This window comes from Aspergillus steynii (genome assembly GCF_002849105.1).
Source record: "Aspergillus steynii IBT 23096 chromosome Unknown P170scaffold_2, whole genome shotgun sequence".
In the NCBI taxonomy this organism is placed as follows: domain Eukaryota; kingdom Fungi; phylum Ascomycota; class Eurotiomycetes; order Eurotiales; family Aspergillaceae; genus Aspergillus; species Aspergillus steynii.
Genome location: NW_020194399.1, coordinates 3,692,231 through 3,716,056, shown reverse-complemented (window position 1 = coordinate 3,716,056; position 23,826 = coordinate 3,692,231). Strand labels below are relative to the sequence as shown.

The 23,826-nt window shown below is 54.5% G+C and overlaps 9 protein-coding genes across 9 annotated transcripts; 5 read left to right on the top strand and 4 right to left on the bottom strand.

Annotated features, from left to right (window-relative positions):
• Positions 1 to 217: 217 nt before the first annotated feature.
• On the top strand, positions 218 to 3,998 carry ams1 (alpha-mannosidase). The gene is made up of 4 exons (XM_024845457.1): positions 218 to 636; positions 693 to 1,201; positions 1,258 to 3,250; positions 3,309 to 3,998. The coding sequence occupies exons 1-4, from the start codon at positions 491 to 493 to the stop codon at positions 3,925 to 3,927; spliced, it is 3,267 nt and encodes a 1,088-aa protein (XP_024707972.1). The 5' UTR covers positions 218 to 490; the 3' UTR covers positions 3,928 to 3,998.
• Positions 3,992 to 5,380, bottom strand: P170DRAFT_507423 (chromatin modification-related protein EAF6/MEAF6). The gene is made up of 3 exons (XM_024854483.1): positions 5,076 to 5,380; positions 4,674 to 4,913; positions 3,992 to 4,571 (listed from the first exon to the last, which is right to left on the bottom strand). The coding sequence occupies exons 1-3, from the start codon at positions 5,268 to 5,270 to the stop codon at positions 4,314 to 4,316; spliced, it is 693 nt and encodes a 230-aa protein (XP_024707971.1). The 5' UTR covers positions 5,271 to 5,380; the 3' UTR covers positions 3,992 to 4,313.
• Positions 5,381 to 5,654: 274 nt separating this feature from the next.
• Positions 5,655 to 6,572, top strand: P170DRAFT_472559 (low-affinity Cu transporter; the record flags this gene model as incomplete). The annotated part of the gene is made up of 4 exons (XM_024852958.1): positions 5,655 to 5,750; positions 5,876 to 6,077; positions 6,215 to 6,395; positions 6,455 to 6,572. The coding sequence occupies 4 exons, from the start codon at positions 5,655 to 5,657 to the stop codon at positions 6,570 to 6,572; spliced, it is 597 nt and encodes a 198-aa protein (XP_024707970.1).
• P170DRAFT_434385 (putative F-box and JmjC domain protein) lies at positions 6,529 to 8,555 on the bottom strand. The gene is made up of 2 exons (XM_024848702.1): positions 8,089 to 8,555; positions 6,529 to 7,988 (listed from the first exon to the last, which is right to left on the bottom strand). The coding sequence occupies exons 1-2, from the start codon at positions 8,376 to 8,378 to the stop codon at positions 6,794 to 6,796; spliced, it is 1,485 nt and encodes a 494-aa protein (XP_024707969.1). The 5' UTR covers positions 8,379 to 8,555; the 3' UTR covers positions 6,529 to 6,793.
• Positions 8,556 to 9,584: 1,029 nt separating this feature from the next.
• tif1 (putative eukaryotic translation initiation factor 4) lies at positions 9,585 to 10,795 on the top strand. Its single transcript, XM_024842308.1, has 3 exons — positions 9,585 to 9,884; positions 9,951 to 10,593; positions 10,650 to 10,795. The coding sequence occupies exons 1-3, from the start codon at positions 9,696 to 9,698 to the stop codon at positions 10,658 to 10,660; spliced, it is 843 nt and encodes a 280-aa protein (XP_024707968.1). The 5' UTR covers positions 9,585 to 9,695; the 3' UTR covers positions 10,661 to 10,795.
• A 474-nt stretch (positions 10,796 to 11,269) lies between these two features.
• P170DRAFT_109624 (uncharacterized protein) lies at positions 11,270 to 12,337 on the top strand. Its single transcript, XM_024842309.1, has one exon. The coding sequence runs from the start codon at positions 11,420 to 11,422 to the stop codon at positions 12,206 to 12,208; it is 789 nt and encodes a 262-aa protein (XP_024707967.1). The 5' UTR covers positions 11,270 to 11,419; the 3' UTR covers positions 12,209 to 12,337.
• Positions 12,338 to 12,805: 468 nt separating this feature from the next.
• On the bottom strand, positions 12,806 to 13,677 carry P170DRAFT_423506 (fumarylacetoacetate hydrolase family protein; the record flags this gene model as incomplete). The annotated part of the gene is made up of 3 exons (XM_024847510.1): positions 12,806 to 13,233; positions 13,341 to 13,552; positions 13,619 to 13,677. The coding sequence occupies 3 exons, from the start codon at positions 13,675 to 13,677 to the stop codon at positions 12,806 to 12,808; spliced, it is 699 nt and encodes a 232-aa protein (XP_024707966.1).
• Positions 13,678 to 14,148: 471 nt separating this feature from the next.
• P170DRAFT_423505 (PWI domain-containing protein) lies at positions 14,149 to 17,095 on the top strand (the record flags this gene model as incomplete). The annotated part of the gene is made up of 9 exons (XM_024847509.1): positions 14,149 to 14,196; positions 14,372 to 14,605; positions 14,823 to 14,847; positions 14,894 to 15,236; positions 15,327 to 15,417; positions 15,504 to 15,668; positions 15,776 to 16,131; positions 16,257 to 16,812; positions 16,979 to 17,095. 9 exons carry the CDS (start codon positions 14,149 to 14,151, stop codon positions 17,093 to 17,095), a joined length of 1,935 nt encoding a protein of 644 aa, XP_024707965.1.
• Positions 17,096 to 18,767: 1,672 nt separating this feature from the next.
• P170DRAFT_350140 (putative cell wall protein) lies at positions 18,768 to 22,184 on the bottom strand (the record flags this gene model as incomplete). The annotated part of the gene is made up of 3 exons (XM_024843779.1): positions 18,768 to 18,863; positions 19,608 to 19,817; positions 20,397 to 22,184. 3 exons carry the CDS (start codon positions 22,182 to 22,184, stop codon positions 18,768 to 18,770), a joined length of 2,094 nt encoding a protein of 697 aa, XP_024707964.1.
• Positions 22,185 to 23,826: the final 1,642 nt, after the last annotated feature.

Genomic DNA, 23,826 nt, shown 5'->3' with positions numbered 1-23,826 from the left:
CATATCTATCTATGATACTACTCCATTGAGATGTGCCTCCTGACATGAGTACACCATCGGAGTGAGTCGATGCAAGAGCCGAGAGGGGAGGATGTAACGATGTGACCATAAAGCACTATCATATGATGAAAGGAGTCATCACTGGCCAGGATGGACTGGGATTATTTCAGGATCTGCTGCATGCAAGACAGCATGAATTAAAACTCCACCGGTCACATTCCAACGACCCTCGCAATTCCCCCGCCTTGCGATGATTAAGTAAAACGGATCTCCGCAACCAACAACGTCACCTGCCCCGTTCCTGCATTCCTCCGCACTTCCAGCCTTCTCTTCCTTCTCCTCTTCTTCGCCCTCTTCCCCCCATTCCTCATCGAATCCATTTCTTTCGCCATCCCCTTTAATTTCCCCTCTGTTTGTTGATTCTACCGTCGGGTATACACTTTACAGGCAGACCCGTTTTAATCCACCACCCCGTACCCACCGCGCAACCATGGGTGGAGACGTGCCCCGACAAGCTCCAAGCTCCCTTCCCCGGACTCCGGCTGGCCCCGTTGGCCAGCGGATCAAGAGCATCTACACCGATCGGTTGAAACAGTTCACCGCAACTGGCCAGTACGAGGGCCAGAACTTGCTCTCGTAGGTCCATGTGAATTAACTTAATCCTCAACGTTCATCCGCTGATCTCGATTTAGGAAGCTTCACGAGGCCACCAACTCCGACGAAGATCACGTCAAGCTCGAAGTCTACTCCGTCCCCGACCTGCAGCGCCCCCCATTCGAGGAGGCTACTTCCCATGAATTCAAGCCCACGCGTATTGGCGCATCCTTTGGCCCCAGTTGGTCCACGCATTGGTTTCGCATCCGTCTAAGCGTACCCGAGGACTTGCGCCAGAAGGAGCGGCTCGAGTTCCATTGGGATGCCAACAATGAGGGCTTAGTGTGGACGGAGGACGGCCACCCATTGCAGGGTCTTACGGGCGGAGGTGAGCGGATCGAGTGGGTAATCCCTGACGCCTGGCGCGATGGAAAGGAGCATCTGTTCTACATTGAGATGGCCTGCAATGGCATGTTTGGCAATGCCCCTGGGGGCGATTCGATCCAGCCCCCGTCCCCGGATAAGTACTACACTCTTCATACAGCACGCATCACTGCTGTCAATGTCGAAGCCCGGGCACTATTCTATGATTTCTGGATTATTGGCGGTATGTTGTGCTGACGAAATGATGTTTGTACCCCGGTTCGCTGATTGGTTATGTAGATGCCGCTAGAGAGTTCCCCGGTGATGGTTGGGAATCTCACGAGGCGAATATGGTCGGCAATGCCATTATCGATGCGTTCATTGCCGGAAATGGAAGCAATGAAGCGATCAAAGCGGGCCGCAAGATTGCTCAGAAGTATCTCGGCGATAAAGTCGATTCGTCTGATGTATACAGCACGGATACACAGCCGATAGTCTACGGTATTGGCCACTGCCACATCGATACCTGCTGGTTATGGCCATGGGCCGAGACCAAGCGCAAGGTGGCCCGATCCTGGTCGAATCAATGCGACCTGATGGACCGATACCCCGAGCACCGTTTCACTTGTTCGCAGGCACAGCAATTCAAATGGCTGAAGCAATACTATCCTACCGTCTTCGACCGCGTGAAAAGCTGGGTAAAGAAAGGACACTTCCAACCCGTCGGTGGGAGTTGGGTCGAGCATGACACCAACCTTCCCAGCGGCGAATCGTTGGTCAGGCAGTTTCTCTACGGACAGCGATTCTTTGAAAGCCACTTCGGAGAGCGTTCCACGACTTTCTGGCTTCCAGATACATTTGGCTATTCCAGCCAAATCCCTCAGATTTGTCGCCTGGCGGGAATGAGTCGCTTCTTCACACAGAAGCTCAGCTGGAACAACATCAATAACTTTCCCCACACGACATTCAAGTGGGTTTCCCTGGATGGTAGCCAAGTCATGTGCCATATGAGCCCTTCGGAGACCTACACCGCCAGTGCTCACTTCGGTGATGTCAAGCGTAGCGTGACCCAACACAAGTCGATGGATCAGGACAACACCTCGCTCCTGGTGTTCGGCAAGGGAGATGGTGGTGGAGGGCCTACTTTTGAGCATCTCGAAAAGCTCCGCCGTTGCCGCGGTCTGAGTGACAAGGTGGGCCTCCTCCCACGTGTGAAGATGGGAGAGTCCGTGGACGATTTCTTCGAGAAATTGGAAAAGAAAGCAACGAGCGGCACTGAATTCACTACGTGGTATGGCGAGCTCTACTTTGAGCTCCACCGCGGTACATACACCACACAGGCAAACAACAAGCGCAACAATCGCAAGTCTGAGTTCTTGCTGCGTGAGCTTGAATACCTGGCCACTCTTGCGTCCCTGGCCGCTACCAAAAATCACTACGAATATCCCAAGAAAGACATCGACGATATGTGGGAGGGAACCCTTCTGGGCCAGTTCCATGATTGCCTTCCTGGCAGCTCCATCGAGATGTGCTATGATGATTCCGATAAGCTTTATGCAGAGATCTTCAAGATAGGAGAGAAAGCTAGGCGACAGGCCCTCGAGGCTCTTGGGTATGGTCGTACAGGCAGTGGCCAGACTCTCCAAGCTATTAATACCCTACCTTGGCGCCGTTCCGAGGTAGTCCGGATCCCCGAGGAATTCACAGCCTCGACGGGTTCAAAATTTGCCCTGGTCACCGGTGATACTGGATATATCGAGTATAATCCTGCCACCACGCGTCCGGCTTCTACTGTGACGGTGTCGGAGATTAGCCCCGGCACGTTCCGTCTTCAGAATTCCAAACTGAAGGTTGACATTCAGAACGGTGTAATCATATCACTGTACGACGTCGACGAGGATCGTGAGGTGATTGCCAAGGATGGCAAGGCCGGACAGCTGGTCATTTTTGACGACAAGCCATTGTACTGGCAAGCATGGGATGTGGAGGTCTTCCATTTTGAGTCGAGGAAAGAATTGCATTCCGGAAAGAGCAGCATCTCCGAGAAAGATCCATACCGTGCTAGCGTCGTCACTGAAACTAAGATCAGTGATAAGAGCTGGGTCAAGACTACCATCAGTCTTGCCGCTGCTACGGAGGATCAGCCGTCATACGTGGAATTTCACAGCGAGGTTGAGTGGAAGGAAGATATGAAATTCCTCAAGGTTGAATTCCCCGTTGACATCACTAACACAGAGGCATCCTATGAGACTCAGTACGGAATCAACAAGCGTCCAACTCACTACAACACGAGGTATGTCTCCAAATTATCTGAAACACATCTGATGAATATTAATACTGATGTCATCCAGCTGGGACATGGCCAAGTTCGAGGTTTGCTGTCACAAATGGGCTGACTTGTCCGAGAACGGATACGGCGTCTCCGTCCTGAACGATTCGAAGTACGGTTTCGCAACCTGCGGCAATCTGATGCGCCTTTCTTTGCTCCGTGCACCGAAAGCACCCGATGCTCACGCCGACATGGGCCGCCACCACATCCGCTATGCCATCCTACCGCATGCCGGACCCCTTGATGCTCGTATCGTTCGGGCTGGGTACAATTTCAACCACCCGCTGGTGCTTGAGCCGTCCGCTGGTCCGGAGAATGCGAGTGTTTTCTCATCGATTTCTCTGGGTGGATCACAATCCCTCATTCTCGACGCTGTCAAGCGTGGAGAAGACGATGAGGACATCTCTCGAGACAACTTGCCTCGCCGTGCAGGCAAAAGCATCATCCTCCGCATCTACGAGTCTCTCGGCGGTAAAAGCCGAGGAACTATCCGAACCAAATTCCCCGTTAAAGAGATCTGGAAGTGCAATGTGCTTGAGGATAACGAGGTCTCGCTGCCACTTTCGAAGAAGAGCGACTCCGTTGAAGTCGACATCGAACTGAGGGCATATGAAGTAGCTACTTACCGCTTGCAGCTGTAAACTTGGTCCTTACCCAGCCTGCTACCTACTTAGTATATCGCATATATAGCAGTAGTTCATTTCTAGCAAATTGACTTGATCTGATTTGATCTATGATCTAGCGACTCAAGTGGTAATACAATGGATATCATGACATAGGAAGAACACCAAACGCTGTCCATCTCATCCCTCCAGCCCAGCGGTTTCAAGTGGATCATAAACAAAGCACCCGCATAGATACTGCACCCATATAATAATACACACACAGCAGAGAGATAGACAGATAGGACGGGGAAACAAAAACGCCCAGCTCAGCCCAAACACCATCCAACTTTTAACTCCAGACAGACCCTTCCCCCCCAAAAAAACACAAAAACACACATAAAATCCAAAGCCGTCAATAACGATCAATCCCTTCCATAGCTGATCTTCAACCGCTTCGTTGGCGGCTTGTCCCCGCCTTCCTCGTCCTCGTCGTTCTTGATCTCCTTATTGCCGCTGCTGCTGTTGTTGGACTTCTTCTTGTTCTTCGACGACGACCCGCCCTTTACGCTTCCGGGTGCTGAGCCTGCCTCGCCGTTCGGTTTCCCGGTGGATCCGTTATACGTGGACGTCGGGGTGGGTGCGTGCGAGGGCGTCGTCTGGGATGAGGAGGGCGTTGAGTCCTGTCCGTACATAGTTAGAATCACGGGTCCATTCCAGTTTTCCAGATTTCAACCACAGAGAGAGAAAGAGAGAGAGAGAGCGCAGAAGGAGGAGAAACATACGCGCATAAACCCCGCCGAACTCCGCGAGAACACGCGATCCGCGTCCGTCACCTGGGCCTTGCGTCTTGTGCCGCCACCGCCGCCGCCGCCCACGCCGCTGGAGAACGAGAGCGAGGTCGCGCCAACCCCCGTGTTCGACGAGCCCTTGATGTAGTTGTCGAATCCTTTGATGATGTTTCCGGCGGTGGTTTCTTCGAGGTAGGATTGTTCGAAGCGGAAGATTTGGTCTTCTAGTTGTGTCTGTTGGGGGTTGCGGGATTAGCTTGTGCTTGTCTGATGTAGGCTGAGGGTGTTTTCGATGTGGGCATGGTAGATTGAGCGCGAGTGCGCGTGTGGTGATACCGATCGCATTATGTCGTATCTCCGGGCGATAGGGAACTGGAGGCAGGCAGGGAAACTCACCATGCTCTTGTCCATCAATCTCTTTCTATGTAATGTGTCGCGCAGCTCGCGCCTTAATTTCTCGTAGTACGGCAGTCCGCGATTCCCCGTCTGATCGGCATTGCTGCCGGCGTTGGACGCAGCGGCGGTGACTGCGACGGAGGAATTCGTGCCCTGGACGTTGGGGTTGGGGATTGGAGGGGCGGATTCGCTCATTTTTCGGGGTATGCTTTTTCCTTTTTTGTCCCTTCTCGCTTCCGGTCTGGTCTGGTCTGGTCTTGTCTTGTCTTCGAGAGGATGGGTGGGCGGCGGAGAGGGAAGTAGAGCTACAAGTCGTGGGTGTTGGTTGGATTTCCGCATCTTATCGGTGTGTTTGTTTCGTTTGCATTTGCCTATGGCGCAACCCCGATCAGGTCGCCTGCTCCTGCGCCTACTTCTCCCTCCTGCTTCTCCTCCCTTGGATCTGCTCTCCCATCTCTCCCCCTCCTACCTTATTTTAAGAGGGCATTTATTGATTTACGTTCCTTGCGCCTCCTTGTTGGACTTTTTGGTGCGCTGCTTTTTCGCCCTCATATACATTTAGACAGGTTCTTTGGCATTATGGATCACCACGCAATGCATCACGATATGGGCATGGACCACGGCGGCCATGGCGGCCACGGGGATATGGATATGGGTGACCAGTGTAGTATGAATGTATGGAGTTGTCCCCTCATTAACCCCCCACCCCCACTTCAGACGGTACTCGTTCATAGTTCTATCTATGACTGGAGTATACTCATGTGATGATCTCTATGGAGATACTAATTAAACCTCGCTAGATGCTTTTCACCTGGTCCAGCAAAGGCCTCTGCATTGTCTTCCGCCAGTGGCATGTAACCGGGATTGTTTCTCTTCTGGTGTCCTTGGTCGTGATCGTACTTTTGACGGCCGGGTACGAGGGCGTTCGTCAACTGACGAGGCGGTTTGAGGCCGCCCATGCAAGACGGTTGAATGCATTTACGTCGTCGGCTTCGACGGGGGGTAAGTCTATTTTCTCGTTTTAATTATTTTTATTTTCGTGCTATATTTTTCTTTATGAATTATTTTATATGGATTTTTGAAGTGGGGGAGGTCAAGACATGGCCGGGCTCAAGTCCAGTCTCGTTGACACCATCAAGGCAATGACTTCGCCGACGATTCTGCCCCGAATGGCCTCCCTTACCATCCAGCGACTCACATTCCCGACGAGAGCTCACCGCTACTTGTAGGCAGCGACAATCGCCGGAAACTGGAGCAGAGGGGCAAGATCGTCATGGCCCTTTTGTATGCCGTGCAAGTGTTCTATAGCTTCTTTATCATGTGAGTGTTCCCAAGTTGCTTTCTCCTTGCAGCACAGACCGCTCATAGGCCATTCCCAGGTTACTCTTCATGACTTATAACGGCTGGGTGATGCTTTCCGTGGCTGTCGGTGCCTTCGTAGGATATCTGGTCTTCGGGGAAAATACGTCGGCTGCTAAGACAGTGGCTTGTCATTAAGCGTTCGTATGCATTTTATGTTCTGAGACTTGGTTTCCGGTTTTTGTTTTGCGAGACCCATTTGGAGCTCTATGAAAGTTGCACATCAAGACTGAACAGCGGAAGCAGGCGTGTGCTTTGTCATGATAATATATTCTTCTTTTCTTGCGCAATGTGATTCAAGAATGTTCCATTCGTTCAGTGCCATGTCCATGCTTGACGCACGATTGACCGCTTGGAATTCAGGGAACTTCCACGTCGCTTCCGTCGTCTCCGAAGCCAAAACTGAACCCCCCTCCTTCCGATGCGTCTGCGGCTCCTTCGCCATCTGGCTTTCCGTGGACGATTTCATCCCATTTCCGTTTCTTGCCGTCATTCTTCTTCTTCAACTCTTCCTCGGCCTGCTCCAGGATATCCGGGTGGGTCTCGCGCATCCGGTTGACGAACCGGTTGTAAGGATCGTGCACGTCCTTTCGGAATCCGGACACCTGGTCTGACTTGTTCGATAAGAAGTCCAAAGCGGCACCCAAATGAGCCCGGGGGATGAAGTTCTGCGTGACTGCGATGGCCGGTTCGATGTTGACGACGAGGTGCCACCACCCCGAAGGCACGTGGAGGATTTCGCCCTCGCCGCAGATACCCTCGATGCAGCCCGCAGTGCGTCGGGCTTCGGCGTGGAAGCCAAGAAGCCATTCCGCAATACTGAGGGGGGACGTCACTTCACTCTGGTCATCAGAAACGTACACTCCCGGCGGTGGGGGCAGCTTAGACGACGAAGGGAACATGATCCAGTACTTGGAGCCTCGGACGACCGCGTTCCAGGCGCTGGTGGCATTCGGATCCTTGTGAAAGGTACTACCCGATCGCTCAGGTCCGATGATCAGCCATTGTCTATCAGGACGGTCGTTACCCAGAACAGAGAAGAAGTCTTCTCCGAAGCAGGGCGGCGGCCAGTACATCGCCTCGGGTTCCTGGTCCAGCGGACCCGCCTTGATCCCCATCTTGGACACGAAGGCCCGATCGAACAGGTACAACGGACTCTCGTCCGAGTTATGATGCATATAATCCACGTAGGTCTTGAAGGGCCAATCCACCGCCTCCGCACGGAACTCCGCGTCACCGTGTCGCGACAGCAGTGTCTCGACGGACCACTCTCGGTAGGCCGGCCATTGTTTCACGGGTTCGGTCAGGATGAACGGGGTGTCGGTCCACTTCTCTTGGAACTCTTCTGGGGACAGATCCGGCAGCCGAGCGATCTGGTTCCTCGTCGGGATGTTGCGAACGAAGGGATCCAATGAGATGTGCGCGCAATAGAAGGGTCGGTGTAGGGCGTCCGAGAATAGATTCGAGCAGTCCAGAATAGCGACCTTGGCCGGAGGCAAATTGAGATATGTTGACCGCCACGTTCCTCGCCAAGCAAATGAAGGGGGAGGCGACCTGGTGTAGTTTAGTACAACGTGGATCAATCAACCACCTACTTGTTTTGGGGCGCCGGCACCCTAGGATGTAGGTATGGCCAGGTACGATGATGTCTTACTGGATGAAAAGCGCCTTCCACAGATCCTCCGCCCGAGTGAATGCATAGAATGCCTTACACGTCCGTCCTATACTCAGCAAGGCCGGGCCATCCAGGGACTCCAGCAACATCAAAATCAGTTCATCGGGCAGTAATTTGAATGTGCCAATGACGTTCCGGAGATTCTCAGTGGCAAGCAGGGCATTGCCACTGGGTTTGACGCCCATCGGGTGGCCGGGGATTGTATCATTTCCAGGTACATCCTCCAGGCCATGGTCGGGGTGACTGTCGATGGAGGTGATGTCAGGCATGGCTGGACAGCCTCAGGCTCGGACGTGCCCTTTAGTGGGGGAAAATTGCCTGGTACCTCGTAGGATCCTAGATGCACAAACACGCACACTGAAGGAGATGTCACCCACCGACAGGGTCACTGAGGTCACTGAGATAGCCAAAGACAGCCCACCCAATAATACAATCCAAGCACAGCACAGGGTCGGAGAGCATCCGTCGGCAGCAGCAACAACCCTAAGGTATACAAACGGCGGATGGCAAAACCCCACGAGGCAAATTCGGGCTAGCACAGCCAGAAGCAGCAGGCGGTCGGGCGGAGCGAGGCAGAACAAATGAAATTTTTCATTCCCCCAAAACCATTGATTGATCAGACCAAAACCCACTCGTCGGTGAAACCAAACTTCCTGATTGCCGACTGCGCACGACTGACTAGTCTCCTTACGAAATTTTCTGACTTTTTTTCCCGGACTGTGATTTTCTGCCGCCGCGACCAACCCCCACTGGGAATCGTCTTGTCGCTAAGAAAAAAACCTCTACAAACTTCTCACCCAAAACCCCACCATCTTTCTTTCCGGTCACAGGCACAACTCGCTCTGTGATCATTCTACTTTACAACCGCAATCATGGCTTCTAACGACAAGGGCTTGGAGGAGATCCCCGAGGGTATGCTCGTTCTCTCTTTTTCGCTTTTTCTATTCGACTTTTTTTTTTTTTTTCTTTTCTGTCTTGACTCTTGTGGCGGGTTCTTGCCCAACGCGGGAGGGAAGATGAAAAGAAAAAAAAAAAAAGAGCGACAATAAGCATCGCACAAGAATCTTCAGATAGAGTATACTAACCTCTTTTTCGCCCGTAACAGGACAGATCGACTCTAACTACGATGAAATCACCGACTCTTTCGACTCCATGGACCTGAAGGCCGAGCTCCTTCGCGGTATGTGATATTTTTCCCTTGTCCGGCGACAGTGAGGTCGGGCTTGTCGAGGAAAGATCTTAGGCTGACAAGATTTTCTCCAGGTATCTACGCCTATGGTTTCGAGCGTCCCTCTGCTATCCAGCAGCGTGCCATCATGCCCATCATCAAGGGTAGGTTTTTCTCTCGGGTTTCACCACTCTGAGACGGAGTGAGAGAGTGCCGGAGTTGAAACTAATGGCTCTGCATCACAGGCAACGATGTCATCGCTCAGGCTCAGTCCGGTACCGGAAAGACCGCTACCTTCTCCATCTCCGCCCTCCAGAAGATCGACCCCAACCTCAAGGCTTGCCAGGCTCTGATTGTCGCCCCCACCCGTGAGTTGGCCCAGCAGATCCAGAAGGTCGTCGTCGCCATCGGTGACTTCATGGAGAACATCACCTGCCACGCCTGTATCGGTGGTACCGGTGTCCGTGAGGACATGAACACTCTCCGTGAGGGTCCTCAGGTCGTTGTCGGTACCCCCGGTCGTATCCACGATATGATCCAGCGTCGTGCCCTCAAGACCGACCAGATGAAGCTCTTCATCCTCGACGAGGCCGATGAGATGTTGTCCGTAAGTCATTCATCCGATTCTCCCGTCCATCATCAGAACGCATCGTGTTAACGGCGACGGTTCTAGCGTGGTTTCACCGAGCAAATCTACGACATCTTCCAGCTGCTTCCCCAGTCCACCCAGGTCACCCTGCTGTCTGCCACCATGCCCCAGGATGTCCTCGAGGTGACCACCAAGTTCATGCGCGACCCCGTCCGTATCCTTGTCAAGAAGCAGGAACTCACCCTGGAGGGTATCAAGCAGTTCTACATTGCTGTTGAGAAGGAGGAGTGGAAGCTCGACACCCTGTCGGATCTCTACGAGACCGTCACCATCACCCAGGCTGTCATCTTCTGTAACACCCGCAGAAAGGTCGACTGGCTCACCGACAAGCTGACTGCCCGTGACTTCACCGTCTCCGCCATGCACGGTGATATGGAGCAGTCCCAGCGTGATATCATCATGAAGGAGTTCCGTTCCGGATCTTCTCGTGTCCTGATCGCCACCGATCTGCTGGCCCGTGGTATCGATGTCCAGCAGGTTTCCCTGGTCATCAACTACGACCTCCCCTCCAACCGTGAGAACTACATTCACCGTATCGGTCGTGGTGGTCGTTTCGGTCGTAAGGGTGTTGCCATCAACTTCGTCACCGCTGATGACGTCCGTATGATGCGTGAGATCGAGCAGTTCTACAGCACCCAGATCGAGGAGATGCCCATGAACGTTGCTGGTATGTTATAATCCTTCGACAGGTCATTTCTCCCTTGCTAATCTTGACTCTTGCAGACCTCATCTAAACTTCTCAATTCCGAGCCACCTTATGTCTCTCGATGCGGATTACGAATGCAGTTGCCAATAACGGTCCAAGGGTAAGCTGCGGTGGAAAAGGCGTTTTGACATCATCGTTGCTTCTCTGGGCTAAGGAGAATCCTTCAAAAAGTGGCTTTCTGTATCTCCAGCATTTTTCTCTTTTACTGGCGAGGGCGATCGAGGCAAGGCTAGCATGGTTTTTTCACCCTAGTCCTGTTCTTGGTTCTTGCTAATGGTTTCCTTTTTTTGCTGTGCTTATGGAGATGCGACATGTTTGTGCGAATGATTGCTGTAATTCATGGTTTCTCTGCCGGAATCGGTTTTCCCTTTTTTTTTTTTTTTTACCCTTTTCCTATTACTATATTTCCTCCCATTTTGTACCTAGCTCGCTCTGGTTGGTTAAGGATGCCTTTCATGCTTATCCAGGAGATCGAGCAAAAAATCTGATTTGTTCGTTCCAAAAAAAGACTGGTCTCGAGACGTGGGATGGACGCAATGTGCCCATGACATCGGGGTGGTGATGTGCCTGCTTTCCAGTTCAATAGACAAGAGGTAATGCCATTCCATTTTGCTTATTTGCGCTCCGTAGGGTCAGACTTAGATCCTCGCCCTCTCCATAGTACTCGCGCGATGAGGAAGTGTAAGACTTCCCGCGTCCTTTCCTTTTCTTGTTATCTCCTTTCCCTCATCAACATCATCCTCCATCGCAACACCTGCAATGTCCATCGTCCCTTCCATGGGCCTCAATGGAGAAATCACCCCGTCCACCAAATGCAAATCCCTCCTCCCTCCTCTGGGCACACCAGATCCGTCGCGAACACATCCACCTCGTCAACCAGATCGACACCCTCACGACCGACCTCGCCGTCGCTACTGACACCATGGATGATCTTCAGCAAAAGATTGAGACACTCACCCGCCAGATGGAGGCCAATACACAATGTATTGCCCGATTCCAGGAGGAATTCTTTCGACTGGAAAGCTGGATGGACGGACAATTTCAGACCATACTCGCACATATCGACAACCTAAAGGCGCATAATGGGGACCTGGAGACAAGAATTGCAGCCCTTGCGCTTGAGCACATGCGCGGACATGAGCCCAACCCTATAAACACGGCATCTCTCCGGCCGGTAGAACTGCAGACAAACTCGCCGGCCGGACAATCCATGGGCTTGGACATCACATGCGAGGTTGGCATGTTCAAGCGTGTCCGAACACGTAGGAATCTGGTGGACATGGATCAAAATGCTGGTACTAGGACTAGACCTAACGATAGTACATGTTCATCGTTTGGTCTCACTGACGCCGGCTTCCTGCAGAATCCGTTCCCCGACTCCCAGGCTCGGAGATCCTCGCACCCGACTCCATGCCCACCCACGAGTCCTCGTCTCTACCCCCCCAGAGCCCGGAGGATACCGTGTCCTTGCTCGCTGAGACGACGTCGAGTTCCTCTCATTTTTCCGGAGACGCAGAGAGGACGCATCAGGGCAGCCGAGACCAGACGGGTGATGGCGGTTCCGACCAAGGGCTAGCAGCATGGAAGAACTTGTTCGCGTGGGATAAAAGCAAGCTTGCTGCTTCATGGACTCAGGGCGAAAATTTCTACAGGGAGCGGGCGGGCTCGAACCATTCGGATGAAGTTTTCATACAGACTTTCTTGCAGTCAATTCCGCATGCTGGTACGAGAGAGTTGTTCGGAGGGTGGTGTCGCAATACAGGATTTTGCTCGTGGGATGGACTGCGTGCTCTAGTTCGTGGAATCATCGAGAGCGAGGACGAAGCTAGACGTGATGACGGTGAAGCTGGACCTGGACCTGATGATGGTGAACTCAATGAACGTCCGATGCAGCCCGAGTTCGACGCCAAACAGGTTACCTCGAGGAATGAGAACCCGGGCAAGCCGCCACGGAAAAGGAAGAGGGACATCTCCATTGTGTCGCCGGATGAAGATGAACAACAGGTGATTGATGCGTATGAGCTAGGATTGTTTAGTGCTAGATGACTCGACCGATGTTAGACAGTCTGCAGATAGAGAGACGAAGATTTGTCTGATGGCTCTTCAGTTGAGGGTATGTACTTAATATGACTCTATTTTACTGCCGCGCATCGTTCCTCGGTCTGTAGTACCTTTAAGTCTCTCCATACACATACCGTCCCTCGCGATCCTTCACCTCGACCTCGATGCGACCCTCCTCAATCTCCTGGCCACCCACCTCGATCGACGCCTTCATCACGTCTCCCGACTTCACCTCTCCGACTCCCTTCGGCGTCCCCGTCAGCACCAGGTCGCCCTTCTCCAGCGTCATGACGCGCGAGATCTCCGCCAATTGCCGGGGGATCTGGTAGAGCATCAGGCTCGTCGAGTCGGCCTGGCGCAGCTGGGAGCCGACGCTCAAGCGCAGAAAGGCATCGTGGGGGTTCGGGATGCGCGATTTGGCGATCTGCTGCGAAATCGGCAGGAAGGTATCGAAGCCCTTCGCGATGGACCAGGGGAGACCCTTCTTCTTCGCTTCGTCCTGCACGTTACGGGCGGTCATGTCGATGGCGAGGAGGTAGCCTAGAATTCAACATCGGATCGATCAGCAATTATGTCTTTCTTCAAGTCCAGCAGCACATATCACGCAGCGCAGACGATCAATGGGGAGGGGTAAGGAAGCCACTGACTGTGAATCGCATCCAACGCGCCCTTCTCGTCCTTCGGGTCCAGATCCCGAACGGTCTTCCCCATCACCAACCCCAATTCCACCTCATAGTGCAGGTTCGTGCCGCGGGGTCGAAGCACAGGGCCTTCGCCGGGACACAGGATGGCGGATGCCGGCTTCAGGAAGAAAAAGGGCTGCTTCGGCTTGGTGTTGTTGAGCTCGGTGATGTGGTCGCTGCGGCGGAGACGGACAGGTTAGCGATGACGATGAGCCCCGGGAGGCGGGGCGAGAGTTACATACGCATAGTTGCGACCGATGCAAATGACCTTGCGGCATTGGGCTTTGAAAGCGGCGGCCATTGTGTTCTGCAATCAAAATCGGGGACTGACGGGGGAGTGGAGAGTGCGGAGGAGAGAAGAGCAAGTCATGAATGAGTTAAATAGAGAGCGTCGGAAGGCAGCCGATGCGCCGGGACGCTGGCCCGCGACGATTTGCGGAGTTCCCGCGCTTTTCTCCGACCTCGGCGCGTTGGCCGGTCTTTAGATCTTTAGATAGGCATTTAGATGCTTCTAATTGTATTAATTATGTGAACCATATGATGATGATAGAAAATATGGCCAACCCATCGAGGTCCTGCAGTGCGACTTGAGTCCCAGCATCGGACCGCGTTACGTCACTCATCACAGCATCAACTCAACTGAAGATGCATGCATTTCCTCGCCCCCCCTGCATCTCGCGCAAACCCTCCCCAGATCAGATCACTTCATCGCGTTGATTGACTCCCACCCTCCAATCCCAAGTCCAACCAGAGCCCAGACCCCGCGATTACCATGCAAGTTGCCGAAATCCTATCAGATCTGACTTCCCTGCGAGTCTGTGTACGTGTAGATCACTCCCCACAGTCCTGTCATCCCGAGTCCAGCATTGCGCGCATGTCCGTTCTGGTCTGGACTGGAGATGTTTCTGCATGCTGGAACGCATCTTTCATATCAGATTTCTAAGAGCATCGGGACCGAGATGTTTAGACGCAATCAACTGACAAAACGGCACTAGGACCACCACGATGCCCTCGCGCTAGTGACCGTCAACAATCGGATCTGCGCCTCGAGACTTCCCTCCGAGCTCCCTCACTCGGGGCTAACAAAGAACGAAGACCCCCAGGAATCAGCCGATGATGACCTGCGACGCGCCAAAGAGCTGGTGGAACTACACTACGAGATCAAGGCGCGACATGTCGATGGACGGGTGGATGGAGAGTTGGCGCAGGCGAGGGAGGAGGTCGATCGGGTATTGAGGGAGCTGGGGAGGGCAATCTAGATTGTAGAGGATGGCTCTGAAGGTTGACTGTATTCATATCCGTGTCTTTTGTTCAGGCTGTGTGATATTTGTTATGATTGCTGGGTCTGGTTTACGGTGTTGGGTCAGGTTCTTGATATCACGGTGGAATTGGATGATGTTTGTTTGATAACCACTCCATGAGGAAGGGATGCAAATACTTCAAAAGCCCGTGCATCAACCTCTACACCACAGTAAGCGATCCTTTGCAAGACCATCACGATACACACTCCCAAACAGGCAAGATTGAAGCCATCCCCACCGGCTTCCGGGCGGACAGTTCCTCCGATGTCCGGAGCTCTGCGGTGAGGCACTTGGACCAGCCGCGCAGCCTTGGGCGGCGCGATCACCAAAGCGAAGAATTTCGAAATCCTGCCCAGAGCTCTGTTATTCCCCCAGTTTTTCACGCGTTCCCCCGTGCTCTCTGCAAAGTTACCAACTCCCCCTCATCCGGGCTGAACGGGCAGCGCAATCTCACCATGGCGACCACCGTGGATGCCAAGCTGCTGAAGCAGACCAAGTTCCCTCCGGAGTTCAGTCGGAAGGTCGACATGACCAAGGTCAACATCGAGGTGATGAAGAAGTGAGTGCTGGCCCTTTCCCTACCTGCTGGTCCCCTGGGTGTGTGCAGGTGATGAGGTTCCATAACTGACGACTGGTGATGCCTCTGCAGATGGATCGCGGGGAAAATCTCGGAGATCCTAGGCAATGAAGATGACGTCGTGATTGAGCTGTGCTTTAATCTGCTAGAGGGGTCCCGCTACGTATGTCTTACCTTTCCCTGAGTCTGGGGATTTATTTTGTGTCTATTGGTGAACCTGCAGCTAATCATACGCTTTGCTTCTTATAGCCGGATGTCAAATCCCTACAGATCCAGCTTACGGGCTTCTTGGACAAGGACACGGCCAAGTTCTGCAAGGAGCTGTGGTCTCTCTGTCTGAGTGCCCAGCAGAACCCCCAGGGCGTGCCGAAGGAGCTCCTGGAGGCGAAGAAGCTGGAACTCATCCAAGAGAAGGTAAGTCATTCTCACCCTGTTCCTGTCGGTGCCTGATCCGCTGACCCACCGTGCCTTTACATAGATCGAGGCGGAGAAAGCTGCGGAAGAAGCTCGACGACAGAAAGAACAAGAGCGGATACGAGAGCGCGAAATGGAACAGCTGCGGAGAAGAGAGCGCAACGATCGCAATCGGGGAGGCAGAAGGGGCGGAGGCCGCGACTTTGATAGACGTCGGTCTCCGCCGCGGAGACACAGTCGGGAGCGTTTCCGAGAGCCGCCTGCTCGTCGCGAATTCGATTCCTACGTGCCCTCGGGGTCTCGTCGCGGCCGTTATCCTTCCCGATCGCCCAGTCGCTCGCGCTCTCGATCGGTATCCTCGTCTCGATCGCCCCCTCCTCGTCGGCAGCGCCACGCAAGCAGGGACCGCGGGGGCAGAGACGGGCCCAGGAACAGAAGAGACACACACAGACGCCGCCGGTCGGTGAGCAGCTCCGTCTCCCCGGATCGAGGGGACCGCCACAGAAGGCCGAGAAGGCGCAGTCCGGTTTACGGTGATCGAGCTAGATCCATTTCCCGCAGTGATTCATCGCGCTCACGTACTCCCAGAAGAGACCGACGGAGACCCAGATCCGCGTCTTCCCGCAGTTCATCCCGGTCCAGGTCCCGGTCGCCGCTAGAGTCGGAGGAGAAGGGCGCCGCCAGACGGAGGAAATCTTCGCCTTATTCTTCACGAGCTGATAAGAGAGAATCCCCCGCTGATTTTGCAAAGGCCCGCAAGTCCCATGACCACCGCCGCTTGAGTCGCAGCAGAGATCGCGACGACCACCGCAGGCGTCGATACACCAGAAGCGTCAGCCGCAGCCGCAGCCGCAGTCGCAGTCGAGGCCGTACTCGCAGCGTCAGTTCCAGCTCGGGACGGGGAGACTCGCGCAGCCGCAGCCGCAGCCACAGTCGTGGCCCCAGGGACAGGAAGCGACGTCGTTCCCTTCAAAGATATGCCCCTGCCGCTCGACGTCGTCGTAACACCTCTTCCGTATCCGTCCGTAGTGATAAACGACAGAGGATGACTGATCAGGAAGAACCGTCCGCACGAGGCTCGACCTCGCCTCCGCCGCCCGAGAAACCCAGCTCGGCGGATCAAAAGCCCAAGGATACCGAAGAGGTGGGTGAATAAAAGCTTCTGAAGGTATTCTATTCTTAAATCTCTCCGCGCCGAGATCATAGTTCTCATGTATGGCCATGATGTGTGTCCCAATATCATCTACATTTCCTACCTGCTTCCTTTACCCCAGGTTCTCTGTTCCAAGACTGACTGTATAACCTTTCAGAATCGAACTACTACTTCTCACACCCGTATCTCCGGCACCGAATTGCGCGAGAAACTTCTTCGCGAGAAGTTGGTTGCCATGCGACGAACTACCTCTAACAACCAGCCAGGTAGGTAGCCACTCGAAGTACATCGAAGTAGGTAGTTTTCTTTGCCATGCATGATAGGAGGGAAATCCACGACCGCGTTTAAACGAACCAACCACTGCTCCATGAAACGAGCAATCGTTTCACTCCGGGAGGGTCGTCAGTCGGACTTTGCTTCATTTTGCTTCATGCACCCAAAACAAAACCAAAAAGTCAATTCAAAAACACACAAACGAATGAATGAATCGGGGGGTCTCAGAACAATAGTAAATAGTTACAGCTACAGCCATGTTCCTCAAGTTTAATCGTGAATCTCCTATGTAACCATCGTCTGATCCCAAAATGATGACCCCAAATTTTCGGGCGTTTCTTCTCCGTCTGCTCTTTCAGTCTCTGGACTCTGAAATCTGAATCCTCGACAAACACCTAGACGAAAGTAAATCCTACGGCGCAAATGCTAAATACGAGATAGTAAGTTAGAAAGTTCCCCCTAACCTTCTCGAACTATTTACCCCGGAAGCGAAATAACCCCAAGATGATCCCATGGTTCCTCGAAAGTCAAAAATAGCTAATGAAGTTAGTCGCGCCTAGTCTCGTCTAATACTTCTTAGTCCTTAGGAAATGAGGCATGGTCGATCAAGAACAGGACCGAAAATCAGGTGTCTTATATTCAACAGTCTAGTAGGACTAGACCCTAAGCTTAACTACCTCGTATACTTTAGTTTAACGGAGTACGGGGTAGGAAAATGAGACAGACAGTGATGAGCATGAACGGATCGACCCCAGCCAGCCAGCCAGGTAACTAATTAAACCCATCTCCATCGTTAGTCCACGGAGTACTCCTAGTCCACGATTGCGGAGCACCACTCACACCATGATCAACGTCAATAGTTATGGACCATGTCCCTGTCAACGGGCGAACGCTCAGACCCCGGACCCAGACGGAATCATTTCCTCTCCATCCCACCAAGCCCCTTTTCCTGATAATACTCCGTCCGGAGCTAAGAAGTATGATCGTCGCTGGGACAATCGCGTGGCGGTGAACCTGAACGCCCAACGGTGGATGGGTCCCTGCTGTTGGCAACTGCTCGAGGGATTATTGTGATCGGCCGGGACACATCAGCGATTAGGTCAGATGAGAAGGATTTCGTGTTTCTTTCTTTTTTCTTTCTTTTTTTGCAGCTCGCGGGAGAGTTTCCTTCCTCTCGGCGTTAGTTTGCTCTTGTCCAGATGCGTGGCCCGTCAGATGTTTCCTTGCCCATCGCGGTAGTGATTGCTCATCGGCACTTCCCTAGTCCGACTCAGTCAATTAATCTAGGGGTAGGTCTACTAGGGCTACGACGGTATCTGATTAAAGCCGTTAAATGTCTAATTAATTAGAACTCACATCTCGTCTAATCCCAAGTACTGTACATTGCAAGACCTCTGAATCCCACTGTAAAACAAGTAAGGAATGTACTCCATTGAAGGGGGAATCAAGAAGAAGATCTAAAAGGTGAAATATAATATAAAACAGTACATGATTCTCAGACAATCCGTGTTCCAAGTAATAAGTTTGATATTGGCTCTTGATATTGAAGAGTTCGTCGGAAACACGTTCTGAAGAATTAGAATTAAAATTAGTTATGTACAGGTATATTCACCATTTCTGCCATTGCATTGTGATTCATCTCGTAATTTATCCCGGACTTCGGCCTAAGGAGCTTAGAGCTCACAGGCGGAGACGCTGACGGTGGTGGTGATGGTGACCACCTTGGGGCCAGGGCCGGAGCTGGCAGCGGGCACAGGGGCCGTGGTGATCTCGGGGGAGACACCGGTGGGGCCGCTGGGAGCGGAGGAATCGGTCTGAGTGGCAACGGGGACCACGTTCTCCGAGGTCAGGGTGTCGCAAGGAGTGGTGGAAGCACCACCGCTAGGAGCGGGGACCTCGCCGCCAGCAGGGGCAGTGCCGGAGGGGGCAGGCTGCTCAGCGGGGGCAGTGGGAGCGGGAGAGTCACTGCCGGTAACGATGGGAACCACGTTCTCAGAGGTCAGGGTGTCACAGGGGGTGGAGCTGGCCTCGACAGGGGCAGTGCCGGAGGGGACGTCGCCGCCAGCGGGGGCGGTGCCAGAGGGAGCGGGGACATCACCGCCAGCGGGAGCAGTGCCGGAAGGAGCAGGCTGCTCAGCGGGGGCAGTGGGAGCGGGAGAGTCGCTGCCAGTGACAATGGGAACAACGTTCTCCGAGGTCAGGGTGTCACAGGGAGTGGTGGAAGCGCCACCGCTGGGAACGGGGACCTCACCGCCAGCAGGGGCAGTGCCGGAAGGAGCAGGCTGCTCAGCAGGGGCGGTAGGGGCGGGAGAGTCGCTACCGGTGACAATAGGGACGACGTTCTGGGAGGTCAGAGTGTCACAAGGGGTGGAGCTGGCCTCAACGGGAGCAGTGCCAGAGGGAACGTCGCCGCCAGCAGGAGCGGTACCGGTAGGGGCAGGGCCAGAGGGAGCAGGGCCGGAGGGGACCTCACCTCCAGCGGGGGAGGTTCCAGAGGGAGCAGGCTGCTCGACAGGGGCAGTGCCAGTGGGAACGCTCTCGGAGCCGGTAACGATGGGGACGACGTTCTCGGAGGTCAGGGTGTCACAGGGGGTAGTAGAAGCACCACCGCTGGGGACGGGGACCTCACCACCGGAGGGAGCGGTGCCAGTGGGAGCAGGACCCGAAGGAGCAGGGCCGGAGGGGACCTCACCTCCAGCAGGGGAGGTGCCAGAGGGAGCAGGCTGCTCGACAGGGGCAGTGCCAGTGGGAACACTCTCGGAGCCGGTAACAATAGGCACAACGTTCTGGGAGGTCAGGGTGTCACAGGGGGTGGAGCTGGCCTCAACAGGGGCAGTGCCGGAGGGGACGTCGCCGCCGGCGGAGGCGGTACCGGTGGGGGCAGGGCCCTCGGGGACGCCAGCAGAGTCAGTAGGGCTGACGCCGCTGGGGGCGGTGCCGGTGGGGACACCCTCGGAGTTGGTGGCGATGGGCACAACGGTCTCGGAGGTCAGGGTGTCGCAGGGAGTGGTAGAGGCACCACCGCTGGGGACAGGGACCTCACCGCCAGAAGGAGCGGTGCCGGAGGGAGCAGGGCCGGAAGGAGCAGGGCCCGAGGGAACCTCACCACCAGCGGGGGAGGTGCCGGAGGGAGCAGGGACATCACCACCAGCGGGAGCAGTGCCGGAAGGAGCAGGCTGCTCAGCGGGGGCAGTACCAGTGGGAACACCCTCAGAGCCGGTAACAATAGGCACAACGTTCTGGGAGGTCAGAGTGTCACAGGGGGTGGAGCTGGCCTCAACGGGAGCGGTGCCGGAGGGAACGTCGCCGCCGGAGGGGGCGGGTCCAGAGGGAGCCGGTCCGGAGGGAGCAGAGCCAGAGGGGACGTTGCCGCCAGCGGGGATGGTACCAGTGGGGGCAGGGACTTCACCGCCAGCAGGGACTGTACCAGAGGAGACACCCTCGGAGCCGGTAACGATGGGAACAACGTTCTCGGAGGTCAGAGTGTCACAAGGAGTGGAGCTGGCCTCGACGGGAGCAGTGCCGGAGGGGACATCGCCGCCGGAGGGAGCGGTTCCAGTGGGAGCGGGGCCGGAAGGAACGGAGCCAGAGGGAACATCACCGCGAGCAGGGACGGTACCAGTGGGAGCAGGGCCTCCGGGGACAACGGGGGTAGAGACTTCGGGGACACCAGCGGTGGAAGAGGCACCGGGGATGACGGGAGAAGAGCCCGAGGGAGTAGCAGCGGGGATGCTGGGAACGCCCGAGGAAGAGCCAGTGTGGGTGCCAGTGCCAGCACCGGTGTCGCAGCCGGAGATGATGCCAATGAGGATGAGCTGGATGTGGCTGTCGATCTCAACGCTGGCGGCACCACCGCAGATGGCAACGAGCTGAGCACGAGCCTCAAGAGAGAGGGAGACGAAGCTCTGGCCAGAGATGAGGAGAGAGATGATGCCACGGATGCTGCCACCAAGAACGGTCTCAACGGTGCCCTCAAGGAAGGAAGTGAGCTCGGTGATGAGACCGGAGTGAATGTCGACGGAGGCTTCACCGGAGACAGCGAACGAGAGCCAGAGGATGAGGACAGACTTGATCTCAGCTCCAAGACGGCAGCTGGAACCGGAGAGCCAGGTGGCCAGAGCAGTGCGGACCTCAACGTCGAGGCTGGTGGCGAGGCCGCCCTTGATGCAGAGCTGGAGAGCAGTCTTGATATCGGCTTCGATGTTGGCGGAGACTTCGGACTTGAGGAAGGCAGCGATGGAGGCCTTGGCGCTGGCAGAAAGAGCACCGCTCTCCTCGATGAGAGCCTCAACGGCGGAACCGGCGGAGATGGTGGCAATTCCACCAGTGGGGAGAGAGCCGAGGTGAACGACGTCACCCTCGAGCTTGCCCTCCAGCCAGGCGATCACGGAGACCTTCAGGGAGGCGCTCAGGGAGCAGTCGGAGCCGTGGAGCCAGGCCTTCAGGGCAGCAACGATCTCCGCAGACAGGTCGGTGACAACACCACCACCAGCGCAGAGGCCGAGACCAGCCTTGATCTTAGCATCAAGGGCGGCACCAAGGTGGCCCGAGATGAAAGCAGACAGGTGAGACGAAGCAGAGGCGTTGAGGACGACCTCGGCGGCGAGCTCGGCAGTCGAGAAGATACCATCAATGGTGACGTACAGGTCACCCTTGGCGGCGATGTCGGCACAGGTGGGGATGAACAGCGACAGACCGGCGCAGGTGCCCACAGACAGGGTGGCGGAGTCTTCACCGTCACACCAGTCCAGGAGAGCGGTCTTCAGAGAGGCCTCGAGGTGGAGGTCGGCGTGGGCGCGAACCCAGGCGGCCAGCTCCGCACGGGCATGAGCGTGGACATCACCAGCCTTGCATCCCAGAGCACCACCTTCCAGGGCCGCAGCTGCCCGAGCGCTGATACCGGAAAGGAGGCTCGCGGGAGTCTGGCCACCCTCACCGAGGAGAAGTCCGATGAGACCGGTCAAGTCATGGGCGACACCGGACACAATGCCGGGGATGAGACCGAAGGTACGAGATTCCAGGTCAGCAGTGGGAAGGGAGAGACCGTAGCTCGCCAAGCTGGCGAGCATGAGAAGGTTGTTGGAACGCATGATGCGTAAATGGAAAAAGAAATCGAATTCAACAAGATATCAGTGAATGATTGTGTAATCGTGAGAAAAGAAAGGAAAGTATTATCACAGGCTGTAAACAGCCAGAATAGTTTAACGATAGACTGATGAAAATAATTCAATCAACAAAAAAAAATGAAAGACAGGTCCCCAACAGGACAAGACCTAAATGAAGCGATTGACGAAGGCTTGAACGTTTGTCCAGAGGGGTGATCTTCGGCGAGGTTTATATACCCCTGAGGGTTTCTTCCCCCGTGCCCACAGCCTTCGTGCGATGGAGCCTCCAACCCTCCGTCCGGATCCCACCATTGGAGCAGAGGAGCCATTGTGATCGAAGACCCGGATCTTCAAGGCCAACCTAGCCAGGTGGAGCATCGGCTGCCAGTGGAAACCGGAAAGGCAAATGATATCGGGCTAACGCTGACGGTGGAAACATTCGAAACAGTCCGCCCGGGACGAGAATACTATTTCAAGCAACGGAGCCTGCTAACTGGGAAGGTATGAGTTCCGAGCCCTGCGGGTCACCCATTATGGGTCCGCCGCCTAGGTCTTTTTTGGTAAAACTGCAAACATGAATCCCCATGCGAGCAGCATTAGCCTGTCTTGTCCCATTGACCAAGCAGCGCAAGCACCCTGTGGGCGTTTCAATCCCCTGGTAAATGCTCCGCCCGAGGTAAAATAGCGTGGTTGCGAGCTCCCAATTCATGGGCTATCGGTGCCAAGGCATAAGAAATCAGGAGAGAGGGAGAAAAGGCATTGTGGATGTCGGTGGAGCTCGTGCGGTAAAGTCAGCATGGAAAACATTCCGCAACAGCATCCAGGGGACGGTTTGCCAACTGCAATGATCGTGGCTTTGCATTCGACCTGAGCCAATAATGAGTTGGTCTGCCAGTCCCCATTGGGAAAGAAAACAGGATAATCGTAAAGTCCGGTCTGTCGCCGAGTCGACCCATGGATGATCATCATGACCGGTGTTTTGACCCGACTTTTTTTGGTCTCCAGAAGTTGCCTTCCCCTGGAGCCCAAAAAAATACCCTGAAACATGGGCTTTTGTGATAGCTTGTTTTTTGCCTTTTTGCTTTTGGATGTATGGTTTAATTCTTCAAAAAGAAGAAAAAAAAAAAAAAGATTTGTCTTTTTTTTTTCTTTTTCTGTTCCCTGGTCGCTTTGCTTCCCCCCCCCCCCCCCCCAAGGCGTGTATAATGAAGATGTAAGAATAGTGGAGGCAAGAAAAAAGGACGCATGCGAGGTGACAAATGCATTGGGGCAGATCGCATTATCTCTGCCGTTGTGCATGCTTTTTTTGTATTTCTGGTGCCGTGAAAAGGAAGGATCTCTTCCGGACCGCTATCCCCATCATGACGGCATTGCTCTGTGTATTCGCAAACGAGTACGATCTTCTTTCGTCATGATGGGCGACTTGCGGCAGAGGGCCACCATTGTAGTCCAAAATTAGAAAATGTCATTTCCCAGGGACGAACACCCTCCTTCGAGCCTTCAATCAAAGAAAGGCTAGGGTTTGCCTGGGCAAGATGAAACCCCGGTCTACTTCTTTCCCTTCCTCCGGTCGACGCGGACAATAATGAGAGCCTGGAGTGGAAAACAGGGGAGAGGGGGATTTGGT

What these genes read in the sequence shown, in the direction of transcription:
- ams1 (XM_024845457.1), top strand. Translation starts at nt 491, where the DNA reads ATGGGTGGAGACGTGCCCCGACAAGCTCCAAGCTCCCTTCCCCGGACT. An exon ending in GAGGGCCAGAACTTGCTCTC is followed by an intron (nt 637 to 692) that starts GTAGGTCCATGT and finishes ATCTCGATTTAG; the next exon opens with GAAGCTTCACGAGGCCACCA. An exon ending in CCAACTCACTACAACACGAG is followed by an intron (nt 3,251 to 3,308) that starts GTATGTCTCCAA and finishes GATGTCATCCAG; the next exon opens with CTGGGACATGGCCAAGTTCG.
- P170DRAFT_507423 (XM_024854483.1), bottom strand. Translation starts at nt 5,270, where the DNA reads ATGAGCGAATCCGCCCCTCCAATCCCCAACCCCAACGTCCAGGGCACG. An exon ending in GATTGATGGACAAGAGCATG is followed by an intron (nt 4,914 to 5,075) that starts GTGAGTTTCCCT and finishes AACCCCCAACAG; the next exon opens with ACACAACTAGAAGACCAAAT. An exon ending in GTTCGGCGGGGTTTATGCGC is followed by an intron (nt 4,572 to 4,673) that starts GTATGTTTCTCC and finishes ATGTACGGACAG; the next exon opens with GACTCAACGCCCTCCTCATC.
- P170DRAFT_434385 (XM_024848702.1), bottom strand. Translation starts at nt 8,378, where the DNA reads ATGCCTGACATCACCTCCATCGACAGTCACCCCGACCATGGCCTGGAG. An exon ending in TGGAAGGCGCTTTTCATCCA is followed by an intron (nt 7,989 to 8,088) that starts GTAAGACATCAT and finishes AAACTACACCAG; the next exon opens with GTCGCCTCCCCCTTCATTTG.
- tif1 (XM_024842308.1), top strand. Translation starts at nt 9,696, where the DNA reads ATGGAGAACATCACCTGCCACGCCTGTATCGGTGGTACCGGTGTCCGT. An exon ending in AGGCCGATGAGATGTTGTCC is followed by an intron (nt 9,885 to 9,950) that starts GTAAGTCATTCA and finishes CGACGGTTCTAG; the next exon opens with CGTGGTTTCACCGAGCAAAT.
- P170DRAFT_109624 (XM_024842309.1), top strand. Translation starts at nt 11,420, where the DNA reads ATGGAGAAATCACCCCGTCCACCAAATGCAAATCCCTCCTCCCTCCTC.